Source organism: Limulus polyphemus, unplaced genomic scaffold (assembly GCF_000517525.1).
Source record: "Limulus polyphemus unplaced genomic scaffold, Limulus_polyphemus-2.1.2 Scaffold4111, whole genome shotgun sequence".
NCBI lineage: Eukaryota > Metazoa > Arthropoda > Merostomata > Xiphosura > Limulidae > Limulus > Limulus polyphemus.
This window is the reverse complement of record NW_013669721.1, coordinates 18,430-31,998: the sequence shown is the minus strand read 5'-3', so window position 1 is coordinate 31,998 and position 13,569 is coordinate 18,430. Positions and strand designations below refer to the sequence as shown.

The 13,569-nt window shown below is 37.0% G+C and overlaps 1 protein-coding gene across 2 annotated transcripts in view; it reads left to right on the top strand.

The window, feature by feature from the left end:
• Positions 1 to 13,569, top strand: part of LOC106470602 — a 67,364-nt gene that overhangs the window by 50,308 nt on the left and 3,487 nt on the right. The window contains exon 5 of one of the 2 annotated variants that reach the window (XM_022399226.1): positions 7,852 to 9,160. The exons of the other annotated variant lie outside the window; for it this stretch is intronic. Within the exon in view, the coding sequence (XP_022254934.1) occupies positions 7,852 to 7,893 (42 nt within the window). The 3' untranslated portion in view covers positions 7,894 to 9,160. Of the gene's footprint in view, positions 1 to 7,851; positions 9,161 to 13,569 lie in introns of those variants that run through there. 2 annotated transcript variants of the gene reach the window in all.

The following is a 13,569-nucleotide window of genomic DNA, read 5'->3' as shown; positions in this document are numbered from 1 at the left end:
CAGTAGGAGAATAAAACATCATGCAGTACCTGGAAAAACAGAAGGTGTTATATAGGGCTACTCTATGACCAACTAAGGAATAGACAGAAGCCCATGATCAAACAGCCAGGTGAGGAAATTCATTTGAAGAGGAACAGTAGGTCGAGAAGAGGAAATTCCCCAACTCAAAGATGTTCCACTTGTGTTGATAGACTGCTATGATGGAAGGATGAAAAGATAAAGTACTGGTGACCGAGGTTGACTGAAGAAGGGTGGGTTGACAAGATGAGGTATTTGGGGTAGTTTGGAGCTGAAGGAGATTAGGAAACCAATGCTGTGCCAGCCAGTAAGGAGCAATCAGAAGGACCTGATACAGAGTGTAATGGATGATTGAAATCACCCTGGGAAGGAGAAGAATGGGATGGTAGTTGTAAAGGTATCAATTGGTCCAGTCCTGACTAAAAGCATCCACTGCTAGGGCCGGAGGATGTGGAACTGGAGACCCCAAAAAAGGTAACTTGGTGTTGAGGAAAGTGGTAAAAGCATCCAGATTAGGAGTACCCCACTGACTGCAGAGCCACTGGTAAACTGAGGACCACTCCATGGGATAAACCTACAAGGTTGAAAGCACCAAGAACATGGCATGCAATTAAACCTATCCATAGCATGTTGGCTTAATAAAGTAGTTCTAACATTTGACCACAAAGAGAACAGGTGCTACTTTGGTTAATGATACAGGAAACAACCATGGAATTGTCAGAGTGTATCCATACAATACAAGTGACGAGTTGGTTCCATACAATCAGAAGAAAATGATCCAAAGCATATTATACTGCCAGAAGCTCCAAGATGTTGATATGGTATGACATTTCACTGTAAGACCATTAACCAGAAGCCACCCGCTGACTGACCCATACCCCACTGTGGAGAGATGCATTGGTGAACAGATCTGGACAAAGTGGAGGAAGCATTACCTCCAGCTTCATATTATCTTTGTTCAACCACCAATGAAGAATGTCTATAAGAGTAGGAGGAAAGGTAAAAGGGGAGTCTAAGGGATCCCAAGCAAGATTCCATTGATCATGCAATGTTCACTAAACTGAACACATATGTTCTTGACCCAACGAGATAAGAACTTTCATAGAGACCCAAGTTCCCAAAAGTGATAAAACCTCACTTGCAGAAATAGAGGGTGCAGAAAGGGCATGGAGAACTGAAAGCTCCATTGAATAGAGAAAGTTGGGCCTGACTTAAGTACGTGTTGAAAAACACACCTAAGTGGACAAGATATTGGGTAGGCATCATGAAAGACTTCTCCATCTTGAGAATCCAACCAACTCAAGCTGTTACTGTCAATAGCAAACAAGTGTGTTGAAAATACTCCAGTTCAGAATGAGCAAACAAGAGCCAGTCATCTGTGTAATGATGGAAGTGCAATCCTTGAGCATGCATAAATCAGGCAAAGGCAAGGATGGAAACTGATACACAATCCTGTAGTGGACAAACTGAAGGTAGCATTGGGACCAATTAAAAATAGGAATATGGAGATAAGTGTTTGAGACATCTACCTTTGAGAAAAAGCCCATCAAAGTGAGAGATATGATTCCATGGTAAAGTGGGGTAGATCCAGAAACTGGTTGAGGCTGGACAGATTGGCTGACAAGTTCGAAAAGCTTTCTATGATAGAAGAGTCTTAGTAAGAGCCAATAAGGTTGAGGTAGTCTTAGAGAAGTTGTTCACAAATTACCACTAATACAATGCAAAATCAAGGAAACTGGGTACTTCTTGTTTGGTCACAGGTTGAGGTCCATCTCAAAGAACTGCTACTTTAGCTGGATCATAGAGATTCCATCTTTATCCACAATATGACAAAGAAATTCCTCTTCCATGTCCATGGAAGCACATTTTCCAGGTTTCACTTTAAAGCCAACCTTCTCTATCTACCAGAATGTAATTTTTAGATGTTCAGCTACAGACTCAAACATGCGAGCAAACATCAAGATGTCACTAACATAGATCATGCACTCCCTCCATTATAGCCCCTTCAGTCTAAGCTTCTTTAGCCTCTCAAAAGTGATGGCCACATTAAAGAGGCAAAGTGGCATGATATGAGAGCATTACATGGCATCTCTATCATGCTAAAGGGATCTTTGATTTATGCTTATCATCCAGTTTGCTAGATCTAAAGTATTGAAGCTATGGCACCCTTCCAACACATCTAGACATTAGTCTGTTCATGGAAAGACATGAATACAAATTATCAACATAACTGTCCAAAATCAATGCAGAACCTGGATATATCTTCTTTCTTCTATGACACTACTGGAGCACCAACAATCTCCTAAGCTGTATGATTCTGTCCTTAAATTTCAGCACTGGGTACATCTCTAGTGCTTCAGTAAAGTCTGCTCGGCAATTTTTTTTGAGACACATCATATGTATCTGTGACTATGGTTTGACCCAATTGACAATCTTCACCTGGCAATTTCAAATATGTTTATCCAGGTATTTATTTCTGGATGTGGTGCAATGGATGGAACTATAGTGTTACCACTAACATCAGTTACTTCCCCTGTGCTTGGATAGCTATTCCAGTATGTAGCTGGATAACCAGTCATCAATAATTAAAGAACAACACAAAGACTTCATCCCCATAGAACAGAAAACTGAAAAAGCTGTATGTACTTCACTTCTGGATAGGAAACAGTTTACTTTCTACACAGAACGTCAGTTCACCCATTGCATAGGTGAAACTGACTGATTAACTCTGCACCACATCCACTCCAATTACGCTGATACCACAATAGACTGATGGCAACTACCATTATTTTGTAAATGAGACATCAAAGACATAATATATAGTTGAAGCATGGTCTCTGTTAAATAGAATAGAATATGTATCAACTGGCTCATGTGGTAGTTTCACTCGGAGTGCCTGATATATTATGAGATCTATCAGCATTATGATTAGTCCTGTATCAACCAGGATTTCTCATTCTTGTACTCTGATAGATACATACCAAAAACCTGCCAAACCATTAGAGAGCTGAGTTGATAACCACTCTTTTTTCATACAAGCTGTTCTTTGCTCTCCCTTAAGTTGGTGGCCAGATCTGACTTGGGATCCTCTAGCTTCCTAATGCTACAGCTGCACTATTCACTACTTGCTATCAGCTCTCCTGTACCCATTGAACTGTTGGTTGGAACTGATAACTTTGTATACTTTGCTGCTTGGTATGATATAAGCAGGTTAGCTGAAAGTGACCTAATACTCCACAAACAAAGCTATTCCCATCCATGTACATCCTGGCAGAGACATCAGAAACATATATTGTGAGGTATACACCATGGGAGGACTGGTATAGCCCTGTTCATTCACTGGATATCAGTTTGGTTGCATCACAACATCAGATATTTGCTTGGTTAACCCTTGTCTAGAATTGAAACTGGTGTGTCATGGTTACCGGGGTAGCATGGTCAGTCGGAGGTAAAGTTATTGCATCTGCTGGTACAGATTTTTTCCTTTCTGGTGACTAGATTGAAGTTACTGCTTCATACTGCATTTTTACAGAAACTTCCTCAGTGATGGTTAAAAGGTCTCCCACAAGTAGGTGATGCTACATGAACTTTTTCAATGAGGCTATCCTTATGATCTGCCAAGGTTATTGCATATACCATGTAATTGGCACACATCATCTGCATAAGCAGTCAATGTTTCTATGGCACACCTTGACTGAACCTTCAATTAGCCCAATGAATTGCTTTATTCTTCCAGCAGGTTAAACCTCTTCTGGAGTCCAGACACTCTGGACAGTTAAGTGCTAAAAATGCTTCAGAAAGTAACCCAATTCTTCCTTTGCTTTGTCATTAACGTTTGGCACAGTCTTTAGGCAGCTTGTCCATGACCTCCACATGACCTGAAGCTTTACCATGTGTCATGTTCACATTGGCAGTATGCTTCCCAGTTTGGGGAGGCTCACCATTGGCCCATGTCCCACACACTCTGGCATTTGGTATCAATAATCTCATCTGTTAGTGAGATAGTTCTGGTTAGTGGATTATGTATGGTGGTGTATTTTTTCATGAAATATATGTGATATTTACCTTAAAAAATAAAAAAGTTACATTATGTAAATCTTTATTTGACAAAATTATGTGTGTGTTTGTCCACTTATAACTAGCAAACCAATAGACCAATTGTCATCAAAACTAGTGTGCTACCTTAGGGCCTCTTGAGAAGTGACAAAGGGGATATTTGTGAATGACCCACCAGGAAGAGCTCCCATGTTTCCTTATTGCTTTGAATAGGTGTAACAAATAGTAATTGTAATTCACATTAAGATTAAAATATGCACATTAGCTAGTATTATCTTCTAAAAATAATGCCAAGTTTAGCTATTTTCCAACTGTTTCAACAACTTGTTTATTCAAATCATTCTATAGCTAGAAATACTGAACAGCTTAATGTCGTTAGCAGTTTTACTTATTTACTAATTATGCTTCTATCTATATCATTAAAGTAATTTTCCTTAGCTAATCTTTCTGTCATACCTCATCAAAACTCTTTTCAAAATCTAATTACACCAACTCCACACCCTTTTCAATCTTCAGCTAACAGGTATTTGTAGGGTATGATTTCTATTTGCTGAGCCCAGTGGCCTTCTTTTATAATACCAAATGATTTTGCAATGTTTCTTTTGCCAGTCTCTAGGATTTCTCCCACTGCAGAATTATGACTGTCTTATAATTTCCAGATAAACTACTATCACTCCCTCCTCTTTGAAAATAGGAGTATCATTAATAACATTAGCAACCCTCCAATCTTTAGGAATCTGCCAACTGTCTATTGACCTACCAAACATGAAGGAGAGAAGCTTACATATATGCCCTTTGACCTCTTTTAAAATCCTGTGTGGCCTTGGTGATTTATCTGTTTTAAATTTCTCAGTTGACCTACTTACCTCCAAGAGATTAATATCTACACGATCTAAGTTTCTACCAAGGCATTTTTGAGTGCTGGGCAATTCTCGTGGTCAGTGTTGAAGGCATGAAGCCATATTAGAGGGTTCCAGGGATCATGACCTCCAAGAAATTGTTTTAATTGAAATGGTACATTTTAGCATGTGAATGAAAGAAAGTTGACAGCTTGCCATTATATGTATGTAAATTTTATGTAAGAATAAGAATCAATGAAACTACACACATATCTGTAATCAAGTATATTCTTCAAATCAGTTGATATATTCCTAAAGACTAAATTCCAAAACAGATGATAAGAATATTCATTTATTGACAGTGCTTCACTGTATATTTACCTCACCACTCTTTAATAGTTATTTTTGTAAATCATCTTATGACATTTATCTGCCAAACAATGAAATAAAATTATCAGCAGTAGCCATACTAATTTTCTTGCATTAGTTTTATGATTTATTAGCATTAAATGCAGTTTACTAAAGTGATTATTGTAGCAAGAAGATGTATTATTAGACAGATATTGACTGGTTATGAGGGCAACAGCTCCTTTGTTTCCTGCAATCATCAATCAGTAATTGTTTTATTCAACCCCTACCAATAATTCTTCAGCACTACAATTCGCTGCTGCAATTTCAACTCATAGGCCTACTTTTCAAAGGATTATATCATTTAAATTAGAAAGAATTAATTGAGAATTGAGCCATACAAATTCAGTAAATTTATCACTGTATGTCAGATTGCAAAATGGATTGTACTTTCATGTGTTTACAAATTACAATGTATGTATAAAGTACAGTGGGCCCTCCTCTAACATGGGAGATACTTTCCTTGAGCAAGCCATGTTGGGTAAATCCATGTTGGAGGAACTCGGTATCTTATAGGATTAATAGGGATACGAGAATACATACAGCCACACTAAGTCTCCAATAAAGGCTTATATATGGATTTTTAACACATAATTGAAAAGCCCTACCTATATTTTATTTTATGTGAACTAAAAATATAAAATCATAAACATAATAACATTCACATGTGATATCCTGCACCTGTAAATGAAAATATGTTAAATTAAATAATACAGTACTGCATTTTATTTAACACTTACCTATGAATGAGGAAGACGAAGACTTTTTGTTGATGAGAGAAAGATTTGTGATGGTGATGATAACAGATTTGGAAGCTGAGAGGTTAGTTTAAGGCTGATGGATCATCTGGATTATCGGAAAATTTGGCCTAAAACTCCAGTTAAACAGATGTAGCAATCAATTGGATGGGGTCAGATGACATTACATTGGCTGACTTGGTTTTCATAAAGTCAGTAATTTCTTTCAGATTTTCTCTGTAGGGTACTAGAACATCATTAAACCCTATTTTAAACTTAATGCTTCTTTCCATTATGGGATCCTTGTCTACAGCCATTTCTGTGAGCTCATCTGCCTTGCATAGGAAATTGGACACAGCCTTCACTGTGAGGATGGGTTTAGCAGGTTCTGGCTCATCAGCATCTTCATCACTATCACTGGAGGGAATCAGAACTTCAAGTTCTTCATTTGTTGGCTCTTACTGATGGGACTCCAGCAGCTCAACCACTTCCTCATCCCTCATATTATCAAACCTCTCACCTCCAATTTCTTTAGAGAGTCTCACAACATGGGCAACTTCCTTCTCAACTGCTGGAAAGGTCTTGAAATTGTTCACGACTTCAGACCAAAGATGATGCCAGCATGCAATTATGGTAGACTCTTTCACTTCGTCCCATGAAATTTTGGTGATATCGATACAGTCATTAATGTTATAAGCTTTCCAAAACTTGGTTAAGTTTTTAAAAACACTGGAGTCTAGAGCTTAGGTTGCATATTGGTAGACATTCCTTGTATAGTAAAACTTGAATGTCTTAATTACTCTTTGGTTCGTCAGTTGCTAAATGGATGTGGTATTGGGAGGTAAAAGTATCTCCACATTAGGGTGGCTGAATTGCAGTGTGTCAGGGTCATGGTCAGGAGCATTATTCAGAACTAGAAAAATCTTAAAGTCAAGGTTCTTCTTCACCAGGTATTCTTTAACCTCATGCACAAAATGATTTTGCAATCTGTCATTGAATAGCAGCCTAGATACCCAAGCCTTTTTATTTGAACACCAAACAATAGGCAAATGTTGTTTATTCTTCCCTTTTAATGCGTGTGGGTTTGCAGAGCGATACACTAACATAGGCTTGATGTTAAAGTCACCAGATGCATTCCCCAAAAAAGCAAAGTGAGCCTATCCATGAAGGCCTTAAACCTGGATGCTACTTTCTGCTCCTTGGTGATGAATGTCTTGTTGCACATCTTCTTATAACAGAGCCTGGTCTCATCTACATTAAACACCTATTGAGGGCATATCCTTTTTCCTTAATGAATTCAAGGAACCATAGCTTGAACCGTTCAGCTGCATTCCCTGTCAGCTGACTCAGCTTCACATTATGCAGGTTGAAGTGTTGCTTAAATTTGGCAATCCAGCCTTTACTTGCCTGAAACTCACTGGCATCTGTAAAAGGTAGCACTCAGTTGGAGTTTCAATTAAAACTACCCTTTACACCAAATTTATTTATTGGAGGATTTGTTGTGACAAGTGGAGCCACAAGTCGCTAACTCGAGGAGTTTACAGTTAGACTAAGGAATATGAGTCTCAGACCAACAGTATACACTCAAAATGATAATTATTAAACATCAATTACTTATTATAAAACCATTACACAGTTAAAATATGAGTTATCAAACAATTACTGATAAAAACTTTACTGTTTATACTTAATATTTCGTACACTAGCTGATCAAGAGAGAGAGACTATACTTACAGTAGAGTTGGGGTTTTGGAAGTTGTAGCTACGTTAGTAAACTTCAATTCCATTTTCAGTTTGGAGAATTTCTTCCTGGAGAGGACTTCGGCAGGAGCTGATTTTTCAGCCTCTGACATGGGTTTTTAAAACTCTAGTTTCCTTGTGTTAATTCAACCCAATAAATAGGACACAGCATAACCCACAAGTAGTCCTGTGCTCCTATTGGATACTTTAGGGGAATTCCCGGACTAATCCAGAACCTAAACCAAAACGTTATTGGTCATAGATAAGTGGTGTTAGCCGGCCGCCTATTCACTTGTACTGCTACACCCATGTGCTGTAACTAATACTGCCTCAAAGTGCTGATATGATTCACCAAATCTAAACTTTTCTGCAGCTTTCCTAGTGCTAAGAGAGCGAGGCCAACACTTCATCAAACTGTCACATGTATTGGCGTCCACATCCTGTTTGTTATGCAATAGTTCTTACTAACTCTGCTATTGACCCTGGGTCACTGATTTCCAGGCTCGCCTCTCAAACTTATTTTTAAGTACTGCATGTGTTTTGCTGCTTACTTCTGAATGATGCCTCTTGTATAACCAAGTTCCTGTTTATTAATTTCTCAAGGCTTATTTCATAACACAGGCGTCCTATTGTAGCCTCCTTTTCTTTTTTATATCTATCTTTACTTGCTTGCTTGTATTAAAACCCTAAAGCTTTTAGTCTAAGTACTTTTAAGTATTAAAACTCTTGAAGCAATTGTGAAATTTCCTCGAAAATATCAAGTTGCTTCACATCCACAGCACTTGCACCCTCATTGGAGACTATGTATTCATACAAACTACTCGCTTTCTCACATATAGCTACACTATCAAAAGAGACTTTTTTGTTCATTTGTTCACGGTGCCACACATTCAATAATTTTTCCATGAACATATTCCTCCTAGGCACTTGTGAAACATTAGCACTTATAGGGGCAGAAGCCTTAACACTTGCACGGATTTTCTCTTCACTCCTCCTAATTGTACATATGAAGACTCACTCACGTCATATTTCCGGCTTATGGATGCTACACTCATCCCACTTTGTAACTTATCAAGGATATGAATTTTCTCAGCTAATGTCATAACTTTCCAGCTTTTCTTTGCCACACTAACACTTGGAGATACTTTACGTTTTGATTCCATACTGCTATATAAGGGTAATTACGAAAAGCAGCAAAGAAATGGCAAACATAAATTGACTGCACTGCACCGAATTTCCCCTAATGTTACACACCTGACACATTTTCTCTTGGCATCTTCTCTATTTTATTCACCCCACCCCGGTAATGATGCACTGAAACGTAAAATACTCACTATAAAATTGTCATTGTTCAGACAAACCCTAATTTTATAACCTTAAATTTTGTTTGGTTGCAGAGCTATCAAATAGAAAATCAGATCCCTCCTACCACACCCACCTGTTACATCCTCTCTTTCAGGGTTTGTTAATAGTTCTCTCTTACGTTTAATTATATATCATCTATATCCAATAGAAAGTCAATGTTTGCATCTATCAAATGATGTATTATATTACGTTGTGTTCTGTACAGATAGATATCCATTTCACTCATAGCACACGGTTTATTCCGTGGGAACGTTAAAGACTGGCTTGGATGAATTTGTATAGGTGTCGCATAGTTAGAAAACCACAAAATTTTTGAGAGTTGGGGAAACTGTCTGTTTTTTGCATATTATTAGTTTGTGTTCTTTAGTGCATTATTTAATTATAAACAGATGTATACTGTTACAAGCTTGAAGCTACTTAGGATAAACAATGTAGTTTCATGTTACAATTTTAAGTCATTCTAGAAAAAAAAGGGTAATTTAGATTTATTTAGATTTTTTGGTTACGAGGTTGGTCAACGTATAGAGATAGAGTATAGAAAATAACAAATAAAATATAAAGGATTTTTTATAGCAGGTATCTGCAACTTGTTGGTGATAAATGTCATCAGTAAACAAACAGCATATAGTACAATTGTTTTAAAATAATATACTAAAATAAGTCAAACACGTACAAATGTTCATTACACAGTTAATCACCACAGTTGTATCCAGAGCTTTAAATAATCGCTTCTTTTCCACAAAGTCCACACAGGCTGGTTCAGTTACTTCAGAACACAATTGACAACACAATTATTCTTCTCTACTTTGTTGTTACTATACAATATACGATAATTTCAATTAAAAAATAGTGCCACTATACACTCTTTATGGCTAAACACACAATCTAGCTCTAGCTAGATACCTAACTAACAAACTGTCTATCTTTGTCTTGCTTTTTCTTGAACTACATTTTGAATGTGTATTTATAGACTGACAGAGGCCTGAAAGGTTTCACACACTATAAAATATTATGATGCAATAATAATCAATTGAAACAACAAAGAAAACTTTGAAGTTTTTAGTAACATGACTTAATAATACAAGTGGCAATTCACAACAATTGAACCAGACAACGTATGATTTGTACACAGTTATGCAAACAGACTGGAGATAAAGTACAGCTTCTAAAAATAACTAAATTTAACACTTGAGTTATACTTAAACAGAAACAGTACTAATTATAGGCAATGTAGCATTGGTGCAGCATATCACTCTGTTTTTTTTAAGAATCCCTCTCACCTGAGGACCAGTAAGGCAAGGGCCTGTATGTAATGCACCAGCTACTTTTGAGCAACTTATGGAACTTGCACTTAAGAGACTGCAATGGAGAGATACTTGGTCTATATCAATGATGTTTGACCACACTTTGGAGTCATCATTTGAGAAACTGATGATGGTATTCTAGCACATACAAGGGGCAGGCTTGAAACTGGAACCAGGGAAGTGTTCACTCATATAAATGGAAGTGGAGTTTCTTGGTCACATTGTGGGGAAAGATGGAGTCTTGATGGACCCAGCTACAATGATAGATTGGCTACTTCCCACGAAAAAGCAAGAAATTTACAGTTTCCTTAGTTTTGCATCATACTACTGTCGATTTGTGGCCAACTTCACAAAGATGGAAACATCATTCTTGGCACTCACAAAAGTTGAAACAAACTTTGGATGGAACAATGAATGTAATTAGCCATTTGATCTTTAAAGCTTGCTTTAATAGATGCTCTAGTGCTGTCCTATCCTTGTCCTGGACATTAATTACAGCAACAATGGAGTGAGAGTTTTGTTACTGAAGTTGTATGATGGAATAAAACATGTAATTCTATATGCTAGTTATTTGCTCATGGCTATAAAAGGTGCAGTGCAACCTTGCTTTTTGAACCCTTTATGACAAAGAAAAAGCTCATTGTTGTGGTTGTCTTCATAAAACACTTTTGCCACTATTTATATTATATATGGTAGGAATTTCACCATGTTCATGTACCATGCTTTGCTGAAGTAGTTAGTAAACTTTAAAAATCCAGATGGTGTGATAGCATGTTGGATAACAATGTTCCAAGCATATGGCTTTGTCATAATTCATCACCAGTAGCTACAACATGGAAATGTAGATGGGCTGTCTTGCCACATCATAAGACCTTGTCTATTCACAGAATGTCTTGATTCTGGACATGTTAGACTGTTAGCTATGACCAACATAATAAACTTGCACATCAGTCTCATGAATGAAATTGATTGTCAAATCTAAGATAATCAGGTAGTAGGAAGACTACTGATTCAAAAAATGCAGTGACAGCTTGTTTTTCTCACCCTGAGTGGTAACATGAAATACAATGTATGCACTTAACTATATGGTTACTGCTTCATCTTCAAAGCTAGGACAGTCACGTAGTTCAAAGATTACTGACTGAAAGGGTGTAACAACCCTTTGCTTTCCAAACCCAAATCACATGGAATATAGTGTATGCATTACACAATATGATTACTGCTTGATCATGAAATCTCAGATGGTCAGATAGTTGGAAGGCTGCTAACCAAAAGGATGTAGCAACCCATTGCTTTTTGAACCCAAAAATAGTAATGTGAAATACCACGTATGCAACATACTGTATGATAGCTGCTTGATTGTCAAAACTAGGGCAATCATTAGTTTGAGAGCCTGATGATTGAAAGAAAGTGGCATTCCTTGCTTTCCACGTTATGAGATGATGCACTACATTGTATGATTTACAACTGATTACACAGGCCAATGAATAGCATAGAAAGCAGAATGACTGAAGGGAAATAGCATTCCTTGCTTGCTAAGCTATTTGGAAGTTAGGTCCATCAGAGAGTATGGACTATTTTATGGCTGCTACTCAATTACTGACAGTTAGTACAGTTACTGATCTGTATGATTATGGGCTCAAAGGAAGTAGTATTTCTTGCTTTTCAAGCTATCCAGTGGTATTGAGATGCAATGTATCTCCTACAGTGTAGAATGACACTCAATTATAGGCAGTTGGGACAATTATGTTATTGAAAAATATCAGTGATAAAATGACATTGTGACTTCTTACTTTCTGAAGCATAGGATGAGTCATCTGGTGTTAAACATCATCCAATGTTTGGAAACAGTCATTGAGAATCTAGCTGAGTGATGAGAAGTGTGCAGAACATATCAACCAGTACTTGTTAGATTGTTAATCAATCATTTTTTTTGTGGAAGATATGCTGGACCAACTATTGATGTGGGAATCCAGTATTTTCTGAGTGTGTGTTGGAGTAAACTAGTAACTGCACAAATTTCAATCTTAATAAATAGACCTTTAGTCCGAAGTCTTGATTCATCTGAATTTTACCAGTGATTATCTCTTTTATGAAGCCTGAAATAAAAATGGGTTAAGTTTGATGGCCCTTAGATGACAGCATCTTAACTACTAACCATAGCCTTGGCAGGTAATTTAGATGTTACCAAAGTTCAAACGTTAGCCAGAGGTAAGTTGTATGAATTATCAGAGTATTTTAAAAAGCAAAAAGGTGGCATATGTATATGACAATATAAATAAGTAAGTAAACATTCATGTATAGCAACCCACATATTTGAAAGCATTACACAAAAGTTCTTCATAGATGTGTTAACAAATTAAATCAAATGAAGCAATCACTCACAGAGAATGGTAATAAATAGTAACATGAGGGTACTAGAAAAAGTTAAGGATTTGATCTCAATGTTAGAATTGATGAATATGAGGTTAACTGTGATGAATAGCCTGGAAAGTAATATACCTGTGATTATCATTAATAATTTTGACATTCTGCTGCTTTGTGGATATTTTATTGGAGGGATAACAGTATCAAAGAGACTCAGAGAGAGAAAAAAACAGTTCTACCTGAGATTTTAAAGGATACAATTTTACTTGTTGGTTTAAAACAGTTACCTGGTGTTTCTCATAAGCATAGACATCATAAGAAATATATACACATTGTTTAATTTGATTATGGTAGGAATGTTGTCAGTCATTTAGATTGAAGTATGTTTAATAAAGCAAACAGTTTTACTGACTCTAAGTGTAAAACAGGAAGTGGTGAAACCTAATAGTAATTTGTGCCATAAATTGTTACACAATATCTAAATAGAAGAAAGTTTCTAAGGAAAGACAATAAAGCATTGGCAAGGAATAAAAATCAAAGGTGATATTAGTGGCAACTAACCCGAGTGAGCTTGACTGTGTGGATACAAGCAGTCTTAACCCAGATTCCATCGTACAGCAACCAGGCTCTGCCTATGTGACAACAAGACAGTAGACTAGAGATGTTTGTTTGTTTGTGTTTGAATTTCGCGCAAAGCTACACGAGGGCTATCTGCACTAGCCGTCCCTAATTTAG